General features: G+C 42.4%; 1 protein-coding gene across 23 annotated transcripts in view; it reads right to left on the bottom strand.

Annotated features, from left to right (window-relative positions):
* Positions 1-10,038: 10,038 nt before the first annotated feature.
* Positions 10,039-16,384, bottom strand: part of LOC143029217 (dual specificity protein phosphatase MPK-4-like) — a 36,577-nt gene continuing 30,231 nt past the window's right edge. For 15 of the 23 annotated variants that reach the window (XM_076191808.1, XM_076191800.1, XM_076191799.1 and 12 more), the window contains 4 exons: positions 15,968-16,113; positions 15,207-15,306; positions 12,210-12,433; positions 10,044-10,904 (listed from right to left, as the gene is read on the bottom strand). In XM_076191808.1, the coding sequence (XP_076047923.1) occupies positions 10,828-10,904; positions 12,210-12,433; positions 15,207-15,306; positions 15,968-16,113 (547 nt within the window). In that variant the 3' untranslated portion in view covers positions 10,044-10,827. Of the gene's footprint in view, positions 10,905-12,209; positions 12,434-12,545; positions 12,770-15,206; positions 15,307-15,967; positions 16,114-16,384 lie in introns of those variants that run through there. The other 8 variants (XM_076191796.1, XM_076191797.1, XM_076191795.1 and 5 more) reach the window with 8 other exon arrangements.

Here is a 16,384-nt window from a genome sequence, read left to right on the forward strand (position 1 = left end):
ACTGTAATGCAGACAGAGCTGCAGAAATACTACAGCCATACCTTGACATGGTCAACACCTGGTTCACTACAAACACTCAAAATAGCCCCAATCAAATCCACAGCCACACTTTTCACCAACTGGACAGCAAGCACAAATACCTACCACACCTCTTTCTCAACAACACCACATATCACATACACACACACACACACCTAAGATTCTTGGTATAATATACCAAGAACAGCACATCTCAAACAAAAAGAAAATGTACACCTAGACTTAATGCACTTAAAACAACTGCAGGAACAACACTCGGACAAAACAAACTACTACCACAGTATACAAGCAATGCATATGCTCACTGATAATTATGCAAGCCCCACATGGGCTTGTAATCTCACTAAGACACACTACACCCTATAGACTATACAAAATAAAGCACTAAAGACAACTACAGGCTGCACAAATACAATACATACAGACCATCTACACCATGAAATGAAAGTCCTCAAAGTTAAAGATCACCTTGACATGAGAGGTACAGAAACACTTGCCACAACCTCCACAAATACAGCCCACCCACACTGGAACAACACCCAAATACCTAAATATGATAGTTGTGGCGGGTGGTGTAATCAGAACCAAGCAGATCTCACATTCACTTAGTTGTGGGTTTGAATTCCACAATTCTCTCCAATTCACAGTGGTGTCTGTTGCCTACCCCAGCAGTCCAAGTGACAGCTTCAGCCACAACTAATGTATGCTTCTTACATATAAGGATACATACATATACCAAGGCTTTTTCCCCCTTACAAGGGAGGTAGCCAAAAAGGGAAAGGCATAAGATCATTTCCACCCATTCCATCCCTGAATACACTCCACACCCCTCCACCCTCCTTCTTATCTGAGCACCTCCTGGATGACGGGTCATCCCTGCACCTTGTCCACTGCCCTGGGTCAGAAGCAGTGTCGCAAGACACAGCACATCCACAGCAAGGCCGCTTCATTAAATTGGCGACCCCCCTCTCCGTCCCCCCATTTCATAAAAGGAGAAGACGGGGAGAAATCCCTTTGGGCTGCGTCAAATTTTGCTCACACATACTACCTCACCGCCCATCCCCCCGCCCATTCCACCTCATGCAATCACAACATCATCCATATACAACCATTCTTCATTCACCCCTGTCTTCTGTCCTCTCCCGTCCTTCCTCAACAGACATTCCCCTCTTCCCCAAAGCCCCCTTCACCCCATCCATCCACCTCATCCTAGGACGTCCCCTCATGTTCACTCCCTCCACATCTGCCTTCCATACCTCTTTTACTAGTCTTTCTTCACTCATTCTTTCCATGTGTCCAAACCATCCTAATATTCTTTCATCAACCTTATCTCCCAGCTCCTTTTCCACCCCTGTTCTCCTCCTCACCTCCTCATTTCTCACTCTATCTAGCCTAGTAACCCCCATCATACTTCTCAGACACCTCATTTCAAACACATTCAAACTCCTTCTCTCTTCTTCTCTTATGTTCCATGTTTCTGCCCCATACAGTGCTGCTGGCACAATCACTCCTTCATACAGTCTCCTCTTAGCATCCATTCCCAAATGTCTATTCCTCATTACACTCTTTAATCCACCAAGGCATTTACTCGCTTCTCTCAATCTGGATAGAGCAAAAGATGTAGAGGTACGGCTGCAAATGGAGGTAGAAAGCTGTCAGATCAGGTGGAACTAAGTGCCTTGGTGGATTAAGCATATGAAAAGAATGAAAGAGGAAAGAGGGTGGAAAGGAGAAGTGGATGAAGGAAGATGGAGAATGAGATGGATCAGGTGTAGAGGATTTTGGATGCACATGATATGTCTGTCAATCAATGTTGTCCCAGTTCTCTCTTTCAGAGATCTGTGGCCCCCCAGGAAACTTGCCACAGCTACCAGTTCAGCTAGTAAGTGATATGTGATATGGTTTAATGTCACAAACTCCTATCGGAAGGCTAGGACAGTGCCCCTTACAGAGGAAAAAAAAATGCAAAAAGTAAAGAGTGAATGAAGGGAGATTGTGAATGGATTAAGTGATGAGTTAGCCCAAAAGAATGTTCTTGTAACCTACTTCATAAATTATTTCAAGTAGAATGAGGAGGAAAGTTGCCATATAATGAAACAATAGGAGTAAAGTGACTCAAGCTGTCAGGCCCTGCAGTAGAAGAGCTGTGCCTCACTTCATTGCTTTTGACTGAAATATTGTTGCAGGGGACAGGGTGCCCCTTCATCCCTGAGGTGATGAGGTAGGATAGATGGTTGAATGGATGATATCTGTCCATTATGTAGGAATGGTTTTTGACTCAGCCACCCCCTTTATGAAGGGGAGAGGGCTTTTGGTGTATATATTTACAAAAGGATACATATGTCAAGGGCTCCCCCCCCCCCTACAAGGGAGGTAGCCAAAGTCAAAGGCATAAATCCACTCCCATTTATTTCATCCCCACATACTCCACACCCCACCACAGAACACTTCTCATAACATTAGACATTAGTAAAGCTTTTGATGCTATCCCCCGCCACAACCTAACAAATAAAATATATAACACAGACATGCACAATAACACCAAAAGATGGCTGGCCAATTATCTGGCAGGTAGGAATGCTTACGTGTCATATAATGGCCAATCATCGCACATCAGAAACATTAAGAATGGAGTACCACAGGGCTCAGTTCTATCCCCCACACTATTTAATCTATACATGCATGACTTACCCACACCAGACAACTCAGAAATACAAATCTCTTCCTACGCAGACGACATAACAATCACATGCACACATCGTAACACAGACAAAGCTGCAGAAATAATCCAGCCATACCTTGATACACTCAACACATGGTTCATCACAAACAGACTCAAAATAGCTCCAACCAAATCTACAGCAACACTTCTCACCAACTGGACAATAGAACACAAATACATACCTCATCTCTACATCAACAACACTCTAATACCACACACAAACACACCGAAAATTCTTGGTGTAACATACGATACATCCATGTCTTTCAAACAACACATCACAAACAAAAAACAAATGCACACCTAGACTTAACGCACTTAAGTCAATCACTGGAACGACATTTGGACAAAACAAAGAAACTAATATAACAATATACAAACAATGCATACGCTCAGTGTTGAATTATGCAAGTCCTGCATGGGCTCCTAATCTCAGTGAGACACACAACACCCTTCAAATCATACAAAACAAAGCCCTAAAAACAATTACAGGCTGCACAAATACAACACCAACAGACCATTTACACCATGAAACAAAAGTCCTCAAAGTCAAGGACCACCTCGACATGAGAGGCACACAAACACTTGCCGCAGCCACCACAAACACATCACACCCGCTACACTACATAGCAGAACACCCACACACACCAAGAAACATTAAAACAACACCCAAAGACCTTTATTACGCACAAATACTCTCTTCTCTTCCTCCACAACCACCAAATACCAGCCTCCGGAAACATATTCATAATCATATCACTCACCGCTCCATTAACACACTGAAAGACAACACACCGCTGCATGCCAGACCCCCTGATATCCACCCTTCTGAATCCTCTCTCCCATAAAAGGACAGAGTCCAATTGGCCAGACTGCGGTGCGGCCACCACCCAGCACTTCTAAGCTACCAGAAGAGGCTGGATGACCGCATTGTGAACAGCTGCCCAGGATGTAACACTTCACCCCATACCATACAACACATAATGGAAGACTGCATTATACACAATCATGCACGCAAACAACACAACATACACTCTATAAAGGATTTGTGGGAAAACCCAGTTTCAGCTGTAGCATTCCTTGGGGAGACGGGACTGCTCGGACAGACAGTCTAGGGAACGACAACAACAACAACAACAATCCTCTTTTCTTGGCTCCTCCTGGATGAGTGGTCATCCCTGCATCTCGACCACTGCCCTGGGTCAGAAGCAATGTAGCAAGACACAGCACATCCACAGCAAGGCCACTTCATTTAATCGGTGACCCCCCTCTCCATCCTCGTATGCAGAAAAAAAGAAGACTGGGAGTATTCCTTTCGGGCTACATCAAAATATCATTTACACATACTCCCTCAACCCCCATACCCCACCCACACCCTTCCATGCATCACAGCATCATCCATACACAACCATCCTCCACTCACCCCTATCTTCTGTCATCTCCCTTCATTAGCAGACATTACCCTCTCCCAATGCCCCTTTTACCCCATCCATCTCATCCTTGGTTGCCCCCTCATGTTCACTCCTTCCACACCTCTTTTACTCATCTTTCTCCACTCATTCTTTGCATGTGTCCAAACCATCCCAATACTCTTTCATCAACCCTATCTCCCAACTCGCTTTCCACCCCCCACTCTTCTCCTCATTTCTCACTCAATCCAGCCTAGTAACTCCTACCATACCTTTCAGGTATTTCATCTCAAACACACTTAAACCCATCCTCTCTTATGTTCCGTGTTTCTGCTCCATACAGTGCTTGTGGCACAATCACCCCTTCACACAATCTCCTCTTAGCATCCATTCCCAAATGTCTATTTTTCATACCTCCACTCCTCTTTCCTGCCACATTTACACCCAAGTATCTAAAGCTATCCACTTCCTCCAGTCTCTCTCCCTTAATACTCATTTCCAATTTGCTGCCATCCTCTCCCCTTGTACACATCTTCACCTTACTTTTAACCACATTTATCTTCAACCTCCTCCTTTCACACACCTTCCCAAACTCCATCACTAACTTCCTTAATCCCTCTGATCCTGCTACAAGTGCAGTGTCATCAGCAAACAACAACTGGCTTATCTTCAATTTTTCTCCATTTTCTTTAACCATCTCCAATCCCTGGCCCATTACCCTTATTAAAGGATACAAAATAAAAAAATTATTTATTCAAATTTTCTAAGCTATAAGTGCCTCATTTATGAATTATTTTTTTGTGGTAAAATGCAAGAAGCAAGTATGTATGCATTTGTAAAATATATACTTACCATAAATCATATCAGTATTGTTTTTGTTAACCACTTTTGCAATTTGGTCGTGAATGTGATGTGCATGGTAGGGTTCTATAGTAACAGCTATAGATACATAATTCCTAATTTATTCTTCAATATTATTTTCCAGTGACTGCAAGAATCTCCCATCTTCATTTAAACAGTAATTTAATTTGAATATGTTATTGTGGCAAAGTAGCATGCAGTTGATACTTTAGGATCTATATGGTGTGCCCTTACGGATCAGAGCCACCCATCATTTTGTCAGTAATAGAGGAAGACTCTGTTCATAGAGAAATTATGACATACATACATATACCAAGGCTTTTTCCCCCTTACAAGGGAGGTAGCCAGACAGACAGAAATGATGACACTTTTAGTATACAGTGACTGTCCCTCTGTTATGCTGTCCCCCAACCCCCCGTTACTGTCCCGTACCATTTCTCTGAATATTCATTTCCTTTTATTGCCTATCCTGTGGTGGGGGAAAAGAATGCTGCCACGAAATTTTCCCACTTGAGTCATACGAGGCAACAAAAAAAAAAAGGGATGGGAGTTAGGACTAGTAATCCTGCTACCTGTAGCCCCACAGGGGACATTCCTAAAAAAGTAAAGGCATAAGAGGGTCTAGGAGTTTTCCAACCAGTACCCTAAGGTTTGGGTCTTTTAATGTGCGTGGATGTGGTACAGATGAGAGTAAAAGGGAAGAGATAGGCAGTATGTTTGTGAGAAGAAAGATGGATGTGTTGGCATTGAGTGAAATTAAGTTGAAAGGGAGGGGCGAGTGTGAGTTTGGGAGTGTAGTTGGGAGGTTCTCAGGAGTGAAGAGAGGATGAGGGAGAGAAGGGGTGGCTATACTAGTAAGTGAAGAGATAGGTAAGCATGTAGTGGAGTGGAAGGAGGTTTCTTCAAGGTTAATGTGGATGAAGGTGAAACTGGGAAGGGAGATGTGGGTTTTTGTAAGTGTGTATGGGCCTAACTGAATAGTGTAGAGGAAAGGGAGGCTTTTTGGATGGATTTAAATGAGTGCTTAGAGGGATTAGGGAGAAATGTCAATGTAGTTGTATTAGGAGACCTTAATGCTAAAGTAGGAAATTAAAAAATAGAGTGATTGGGAAGTATGGAGTTCCAGGAAAAAATTGTAGTGGTGGAGATGTCTCAAAAGAGAGTTGATGATAGCAAATACAGTGTTTAGGAAGAAAGTTAAGTATAAGTACATATGGGAGAGGGTGGTGGATGGAAGGGTGCCAGATGGAACGTTAATGGACTATATAGTGGTAACCAGGAGTATAGTAGATAGAGTTAAGGATGTACATGTTATAAGGGGAGGGAGTGGGGGAATATCAGATCATTTTTTGGTGGAAGGTAAGTTGAGTGTGGAGAATAGGTGGAGAAAGGAAAAGGGCAGAAGGTAGGGAGGTACTTAAAGTGAACTGCTTACATGAAAAAGAAAAGGAGAAGGAGTACAAGAAGAAGCTGAGAGACGAATGGGAGTGAAGGATAGAGTAGAACAAGGAGTGGAGGAGGAATGGGGATGGTTCAAGGAGGGAGTTATAAGATGTGCAAAGATGGTGTGTGGAACAAGAAAGATGGGAGGAAATAAAAGGAAGGGTAGCGAGAGGTGGCATGAGGAAGCAAAGAAGGGTGTAAAAAAGAAGCAGGCTTTCATAGATTGGTTACAAATTAGGACAAGGGAATCATATGAGAGGTACAAAGAAAAGAGAAGTAAAGCATAAGATAAAGGAAGCAAAGAGGAGAGCAGATGTGAAATGGGGTAAGATTATGACAGAAAATTTTTAAAGTAATAAAACAATGTTTTGGAAAGAAATTAAGAGAGGAAGAGGGGCGAATCAAGTAGAGAACAAAAGGTAAAAGGTGCAGATAGATGATAATGGAAGAGAAGGCAGTAAGAGGACGGTGGGCAGAGTATTTTGGGGAGTTGCAAAATGTGAAGGAGGATATGGAGGGAAAGGTAGTTACAGTGGGAAGTGCTAAGAAAATGACAGTGGTGAGTGAGGAAAATGGAGAAATACGGAAAGATGAAGTGAAAGCAGCTGTTAAGATGAGAGTAGGTAAGGCACCTGGGTTGAATGGATGCCATGCAGAATGTCTGATAAAAGGAGGTACAATTATGGTGGACTGGCTGGTGAGGTTATTTAATGTTTGTTGAAGAGAGGGTAGAGTGCCAGAGGACTGGAAGAGTGCCTGTATAGTTCCACTTTACATGGGAAAGGTGTGAGTGTAGTAGTTTCAGAGGGATCAGCTTGATAAGTGTAGTTGGGAAGGCTTACGGGAGGATCTTAATTGAGAGGATTAGGAGAGGAACAGAGGGAGTAATTGGGGAGGAGCAGTGTGGGTTTAGGACAGGTAGGGGTTGTGTAGATCAGATTTTTGTGACAAGACATATGTGAGAAAGCTATAGGAAAAGGTAAGGATGTTTTTTGGGTTTTTATGGATCTGGAAAAGGCTTACGACAGGGTAGACAGGAAGGTACTGTGGGAGGTTTTGCAGATATATGGGATAGGAGGAAAGCTATTAAGAGCAGTCAAGAGTTTCTACGAGAGTAGTAGAGCACGTGTTAGGATTTGAAATGAAGAGAGTGGCTTGAGGCAAGGGTGGGACTTTGAAAGGGATGTGTTATGTCTCTCTGGCTGTTCAATTTATACATGGATGGGGTGGTGTGAGAGGGGAATGCAAGGGTAGTGGGTCAGGGTTTGGAGATGGTTAAAGAAAATGGAGAAAAGTGGGAAATAAGCCAGTTGTTTGCTGACAAAACTGTGCTTGTAGCAGGATCAGAGGAGGGATTGAAGTACAGTAGTTAGTGACAGAGTTTGGGAAGGTGTGTGAAAGAAGGAAGTTGAAGATAAATGTGGATAAAAGTAAGGTGATGAGATGTACAAGGGGAGAGAGTGGCAGCAGACTGGAAGTGAGTATTAAGGGAGAGAGACTGGAGGAAGTGGATATTTTAAGATACTTGGGTGCAAATGTGGCAGGAAAGGGAGGAGTGGGGGTGGAGGTAGAATGTATATTGAAAGAGGTGAGTGAATGCCTTGGATTAAAAAGTGTAATGAGAAATAGATATTTGGGAATGGATGCTAAGAGGAGATTGTATGAAGGAGTAATTGTGTTGACAGTACTGTATGGGGCAGAAACATGGAGCATAAGAGAGGAAGAGAGGAGTTTGAATGTGTTTGAGATACAATGCCTGAGAAGTATGATAGGGAGGCTAGAGTGAGAAATGAGGAGGTGAGGAGGAGAACAGGTGGAAAGGGAGTTGGGAGATAAGGTTGATGAAAGAGTATTAGGATGGTTTGGACACATGGAAAGAATGAGTGAAGAAAGATTAGTAAAAGAGGTGTGGAAGGCAGAGGTGGAAGGAGCATGAGGGGGCATCCTAGGATGAGATAGATGGATGGGCTAAAAGGGGCATTGGGAAAGAGAGGAATGTCTGTTGAAGGACAGAAGATAGGGGTTAATGGAGAATGGTTGTGCATGGATGATGCTGTGATGCATGAGGGGGAGTGGGTGGGGGATGGGGGTGAGGGAGTATGTATGAGAAATAAATTGATGCAGCCCAAAGGGATTTCTCCCTGTCTTCTTTTCTGCATGAGGGGACGGAGAGGGGGGGGTTGCTGAATTAATGAAGCGGACCTTGCTGTGGATGTGCTGTGTCTTGCAACACTGCTTCTGACCCAGGGCAGTGGACAAGATGCAGGGAGGTGCCAAGATGAGAGGGAGGGAACAGGGTGGAGGGGAGTGGAGTATGTTAGGGATGGAATGGGTGGGAGTGGTTTTTATGCCTTTGTTTTTTGACTACCTCCCTTATAAGGGGGAAAAAGCCTTTATGTATGTACATCGCTGAAGCCAAATTATGACATGTAAAAAAAATTAAATTATCGATAATAGTGTGCGAAAGAAGAAAGTTAAAAAATGTGGGGTAAGAGTAAGGTGATGAAATGTACAAGGGGTGAAAGTGGCAGCAGACGAAGTGAGCATTAAGGGAGAGCGACTGGAGGAAGTGGATAGCTTTAGATATTTAGGTGCAAATGTGGCAGGAAAGGGTGGAGTGGATGTGGAGGTAGAATGTAGATTGAGAGAAGGGAGTAAATGCCTTGGTGGATTAAAAAGTATAATGAGGAATAGACATTTGGGAATGGAGGCTAAGAGGAGACTGTATGAAGGAGTGATTGTGCCAACAGCACTGTATGGGGCAGAAACATGTAACATAAGAGAGGAAGAGAGAAGTTTGAATGTATTTGAGATGAGGTGTCTGAGAAGTATGATAGGGGTTACCAAGCTGGATAGAGTGAGAAATGAGGAGGTGAGGAGGAGAACAGGGGTGGTAAGGGAGTTGGGAGATTGGGTTGATGAAAGAATGAGTGAAGAAAGACTAGTAAAAGAGGTATGGAAGGCAAATGTGGAGGGAGTGAACATGAGGGGGCGTCCTAGGATGAGATGGCTGGATGGAGTGAAGGGGGCTTTGGGGAACAGGGGAATGTCTGTTGAGGAAGGACAGAAGACAGGGGTGAATGGAGAATGGTTGTATATGGATGATGTTGTGAAGCATGAGGTGGAATGGGTGGGGGGATAAGGGGTGAGGTAGTATGTGTGAGCAAAATTTGACGCAGCCTGAAGGAATTTCTCAGTCTTCTCCTTTTCTGCAGGGGGGGACAGAGAGGGGGGGTTGCCAATTTAATGAAGCGGCCTTGCTGTGGATGTGCTGTATCTTGCGACACTGCCTCTTACCCAGGGCAGTGGACAAGGTGCAGGGATGACAAGTCATCCAGGAAGTGCAAAGATAAGAGGGAGGGTGGAGTGTATTTAGGGATGGAATGGGTGGGAATGGTTTTTATGCCTTTTTCTTTTTGGCTACCTCCCTTGTAAGGGGGTAAAAGCCTTGGTATATGTATGTATGTATCAATAATAGAGAGTTTACTGTATACAGAAAATCATGAATAGAACCAATAGACCCTTTGTCCAAATAATACAAAAACAACCCTGTGTAGGCATGGGTTATCTAAATGAAAGGCATTTTTGTTTTACCACAAGAAAATGTTCGAAATTTATTGAGGAAACTGCATAGGTCACAATGCATACACTATCACAATTAGTTGAAATACCATTAAAATACAATAATATTGTAATCAGCTGGCAGGGAAAATGGCTACAACCTTCCTCATTTTTACTTGGTACAGATATGCTTGCCCTCGTATTCAGGTGGGTTGGTATCTCCCAGTAAAATAAGTGAGGATGGGTGTTACAACTGGAGAATAAATAAATAAATAGTAATAACAAATATCACAGGAAGTCATGAGGTTTCAAAACAAAATTATATTATATGGAACCTAGTTATTACAATCTGTATCTCAGTCTTCTCATCAGCTCCGGACCTTACTGGCCAAGCAGGTCTGGGTGTCATCACTTGCAGCAAAGGTCAAGGGGATGGTGGTTTGAACCCTGTCACCAGTGAAGTTGAACCAAGAGCATGGTTCATTACATTCCATGCCAAAAAGTCCTCTATTATAAGGGCACCATCCTAACCTCCTGATAAGAGGGAGTTCATGGCATTAAACCATATCATCATCATGGAACCAAGATGAGATGGATTCATCCTCCTAAATCTTGGGCATCATTCTCTGTTCTTGGAAATCATGTGTATCGAAGACAAATCTTTGCCTGTACATGAAAAATGATTCAATATAAATTTAAGGATTTTTTTTCCATATTTTGACAACTAAGGCACTTTCTTTTGTAATGTATAGAAGATGAAATGACTGATACCAGGCTATGAACTTTGGTAGTCTAGAAGGTGAAGTCCACTTTTGATGGCACCAAGTAGAAGGCAGGAACTATTTTTGTTCTACATGGGCATTCACATCCTGCCAAAAATTTCAAGAAATTAACCAGACAAATAGTAAACAACTTACCTTCTCTAAGTGAATAAATTCTTGAAACTTATTGTGTTCCATATAAGGTATTCATTGCAGAAGTTTTACAGAGGAAGTACACTTGAGGATCTAATGACCAGAGCTGGGCACATCACCAAAAAATCTGTGTGCATATATGCATAGTATATACATGCAGAATGATCACTAAAAACACACAATTCAAAATTTTTGCAGGTAAGCACAAAGGAAATTGGAAAGAAACAGGAATTCCCAAGCTTTTTCATGCTATTCATTGACAGAAATACAGCCTAGATTTTTAGGTAATGCACTACCTATCCAGTGATAATGCGCCTAGCTCTGCTAATGACAGGATTCTGCAAGATCTTTTTTAGAGGAGACCCACAGTTACTTCCCAGGTAACCAACAACAGGCACTGGATTGACCCATAAGTCACTCAAGGATGAAATATTGTGTTGTTGTCTGGGTATGGTTTGGGTGGGATAATGTGAGAGGTATTCATTGTCTTCTGAAGGATGGTTGCACCTGGGGCAGTTTGTTTCTGTGGCAAGGCTTATTCTGTGTTGGTAATGTTTAAGTGGATACATGAATGTAGCTGTGCTAGTATGGTTCTTGCTTCTCTGATGCAGAACCACCCAATGATACCCTGACCCTTTGAGAACACTTCCCAACATCAACAGGTCATGCCTTCAGGAAGTAACAAGCAAAGGAAGGAGGATGGATCCTCAACAGTACCACCCCTAAAGAAAAACAATTAACCCAACCAGCATCCTAAATGACTCACTACCCCACCTCTACCAAGAAGTGGAGCCCCAAGGGATCAGTACATGGCTGTGGTCAGTTTCATGAGGGCTGAGTGTCTACTGCAAAAGAGAACCAGAGCAATAGATTGACTGATTGCACACCACCTCTATGGAGACTGTGGGTCTTGTGCATGAGAGATCTGGGGCAAAAGAATGATAACCCTTTGGCTGTTTATGAATTTTATTGAAGCCACCATTGCAAAGTATTAAACTGAGGGGAAACCATTACCATTAAGAGAATTTTAGAATTGCAAACCTTTATGAATCATTCTGTCACCTACTTCACCATACACTTTATTCTGATGACTTGCTACATGATTTCATGCAATTCAATGAGTCTCATCATCAATAATCCTTTGAATGTCATGATCTCATTTGGAAAATTAGCAATAAAGTATATATAATACAAAGAAAACCAACTGGTCTCTGCGTGTTAAGTATTAAGGGAAAAAATGCTGATCACACAATTACTAACCTGTTAACCAATTGAAGCTACCAATTTTGCTAAAACATTTAGGGCAGAGCAATTTGCCCTGAATATTTGATCTGACACACTGCATCCAGTCCACTGGAAAAGTAAAAATACCATGCCTGCAGAAATTAACCTTTTCTTTGCATTCAGGAAGAATCTCATCTGTCCACTGTGGAACCTGACCTTGTACATGAAACAGCAGAGCACTTCTAGCAACAAGTGGTGTCCTGGAAAGTAATGCAAAGGCCACATTCTAAAAACACTCAATAAAAAGAATCTGTTGATATTAAAAACAAGGCAGTAAAGTATCAGTTCAAGGCAACATTAATGTATACCCACCAAAAAATAATATATGAATAGCAAGAGTTTTTAGGAGAGTAGTTGAGCCTTGACTTCTTGTAGTAATTTACCCTTAAGGGCTACAGAGAGCAGGATACCTAGTCACATCCTCCATCCTGTTTTAGTCACATTTTAAACCCGAGTGGAAAAACTCTGTGGCACTATTCTTTCCTTCCCCAGCACAGGGGAAGATGGAAATTTATATTCCAAGAAGTGGTACAGGGCTGTATTAAGAGTGGAAGGACAGTCACAGTACAATACAGTATCATCATTTCTCTATGAGTAGATATTTCCTCTAACACAAAATTATGTGTGGATCTGGTCCATTGAGGCACCTCATATAGACACTGAAGCAGGGGTTCACAACCAGTGGGTTGCAAAGCCTTGGCAAGGGGGTTGTGTAGCCTTGATAGAAGTGGCCAACATTCCCTCTAAGCTGTGCACGTGTGCATGCACATCTTTTACAACTAGCATGCATAAAGAAAAAATGTGCACACACAAGGTTTTGAAATTATATTAAAATCTATTCAATAAAGAAGCTCCACCCAAACATCAACTTACAAATTCTCCAAAAATAAGGTAACTTGCCAACCATCAAATCAATAATTGCTTTGTTTCTTTCCCTCTTCTAATTCAGATGGTGATTCACATGATGTGCACATACTTTTCAGAAGGCAAAGTTTGCACACAAGCAAATTTCTGCACACACTCACAGCAAAAAATTAGAGGGAACATTGGAAGTGGCTTGGGATAATATTAATTTCAACTCATCAATTACATTTTAAATGCTCTTACATTTTTTTTTTTTTCTAATAAATAATTACAGGATTCGTGAATAAGCCTTTTGTTAGAAGTTTCTTTCCCTTTCCTTCAGAGAAAATAAAATGTACCTCAATGTGCTGATAGTACAGGGTTGTATAGGTTTCAAGCTTTTGGGTAAGGGGTCTCAAGTACAAAAACGTTGGGAACCACTGCCCTAAAGTAGCTGCATGCTACTGAGAAGATTTTTACCATACAATAACATGCAGCCAATACCACAAACTGTGTCTTGCTGAATTGTTTCTGACCCAGGGCAGTGGATAGGATACAAAGATGACCCATCATCCATGAGGAGCTAAGATGAGAGGGAGGAAAGGGTGGCAGAAGGGAGTGGAATGAATGGAAGTGGGTACATGCCTTTGACTTAGCTACCTCCCTTATAGGGGGAAAATGCTCTTGGTATATATATACCGTATTTTTCGGACCATAAGGCGCACCCGTAATTTGCTATTCCCCGTCCTTACATAAGGCGCACCTGGTTAGGTAGGTCAAACACCACCCAGAGGCGCCACCGTCGATGACGAGCACAATAGCGCGTCATTTTATGTGCACGCCATGCAAACGGCCAATTTTCCCCTTACAAGGGAGGTAGCCAAAGTCAAAGGCATAAATCCGCCCCCACCCATTTCATCTCCGCATACTCCACTTCCATTCACCACCCCACCCTCCCTCTTTTCTTGGCTACTCCTGGATGATGAGTCATCCCTGCATCTTGCCCACTGCCCTGGGTCAGAAGCAATGTAGCAAGACACAGCACATCCACAGCAAGGCTTCTTCATTTAAATGGCAATTCCCCCTCCATCCCCTCATGCAGAAAAAGAGAAGACTGGGAGGAATCCCTTCAAACTATATCAAAATATCATTCGAACATACTCCCTACCCCTCCACCCCCATCCTCCACCCACTCCCTTCCATGCACCACAGCATCATCCATACACAACCATTCTCCACTCATTCCTATCTTCTGAGGAGAATGTCTGCTGAGCAAGAGAAGGCAGGAGATAGGGGTGAGTGGAGAATGGCTGTGTATAATTGACATTGTGATGCAAGGATGGGGAGGAGTGTGGAGTGGTTATATGTGAATGATATTTTGACACAGCCTGAAGGGATTTCTCCCTGTCCTCTCTTTTTCTGCATGAGGGGATGGAGAGGGGGGGGGGGGTTGCTGATTAAATGAACCAACCTTAATGTGGATGTACTGTCTTGTTGCATTGCTTCTGACCTAGGGTAGTGGGCAGGATACAGAGATGACCTGTCGTCTATAAGAAGCTAAGGTAAAAAGGAGGAGTGGGTGGTGGATGGGAGTGAAATGGATAGGAGTGGATACATGCCTTTTGACTTGGCTACTTCCCTTATAAGGAGTGAAAAAAACACCTTAGTACATAGATAGATACTATATGTCTCTTTGAAGAGAATAGAAGAGCTAACCTGTTAGCTAAATGACAGCAACAGGCAGAAAGAACAAATCAACCACAACCACCTCCCACGATTCAGTGCGATCAATGCCCTCAATTGTTCAGAGCACGAATTGGTCTTACGAGCCATAAGAAGGCTCACCACCCTAATAATAACTAACCTATTATGAGCCCCTCCTCTATTCAACCTTCTATCGGGACTGGAAACTATGATACTCGGATTCGAGTAAATGCTGATGACAATATGTTTATATGCCAAAAGGCTTCTTACCCTTTATTAGGGAAGTAGCCAGCCAAAACATTCACCTATCCCACACTCATCACCCATTTGTTTCCCTCTCATCTTAGCTCTTTAGGCCTTCATCCTGCAGTTACAAAATTATTCAATTAATAAATCTAATACTAATCAAGCAAAGGTATACATTACCTACACTTCCTGCATTTCACTGCTATGGGATCAGATTCCTGTGAATCAGCTTGAGGGCTTGGAACTACAATGCCCTCCAGGTTGCTTTCTGAAAAGGAACCTGAAAATTCATCCATTTAATAGCACAGCCTACTAAGTAAATTCATTCTGTATTTTTTTTTTTAATTTCCATTAATACTTTTGCTAATGTGACACATTTTCATATTTTAGTTCCCTCCTATCCCTACCAGTTTTATTAAGTAGAGAGTAGACTCTTTTGTCCCCAGCCTACCCATCAGCTGAATAAAATTAGTAGTCATTAGTCAAGACAAAATCTAAAGTGTACATTTTTACGGCAAAATAAGTAATGAACAACCATTTTCTGATGCTACCTGTCCCCTTCACTGTAACAGTTCTTCACCAAATTATCCATGCACCTTTAGTAAATTAATAAATCTAATACCTTCTTATCTTGCTTTGGTGTTTACCAGAAATAGTGTACAAATACTAAACATGGCATTTTGTATATCTATAACCTATCCTCTACTAGGGAAATATGGTAATCAAGCTGTCTTGAGCATTATGTCAGGTGACAAGCCAGAATTAGAGAGCTCAAATCCCCATGAGGCGATGCCTGACATCAGCAAAGCCATATCATCTTACATTCCTGTTTAAGGCTCTCAATCCTACCCACTTTGCTGTGCAGATAACAGCTTCAATAGTTTGAGAGGGGGTGGGGGATATATATGTGCATGTGTAAATTATGTTGATCACAAAAATACCTCTAAAGGACCTCGCAGCTTTAACAAGTCGATACAGACGATACTGTGGACAGTCTGGATCAAGTTTGTTTCCCATCCTCTGGTAGAGGAGCAGCTGAGCGATGAATCCTGGATTGGGGCACGTGAATTTTCTTCTACTCTTGACCCTTAAAGAATATGATAAAAATTGGCATGAGACAATTTAATTCAGGTTAACAGTCCATGTGTTCTAAACCATTTCAGTACGAGTCAAATTCTCGCATGCAGCATTGGCTGCCATATGTACGATGCATCACACTACTCACATTACAAAATATAAACTCACTGCTATCAGGAATGGATAGGGTGAAGGGGGCTTTGGGGAAGAGGGGAATGTCTGTTGAGGAAGGACGGGAGACGACAGAAGACAGGGGTGAATGGAGAATGGTTATATATGGA

This window comes from Oratosquilla oratoria, chromosome 10, assembly GCF_046742065.1.
Source record: "Oratosquilla oratoria isolate Oo_2021 chromosome 10, ASM4674206v1, whole genome shotgun sequence".
NCBI classification, from domain to species: Eukaryota; Metazoa; Arthropoda; class Malacostraca; order Stomatopoda; family Squillidae; genus Oratosquilla; species Oratosquilla oratoria.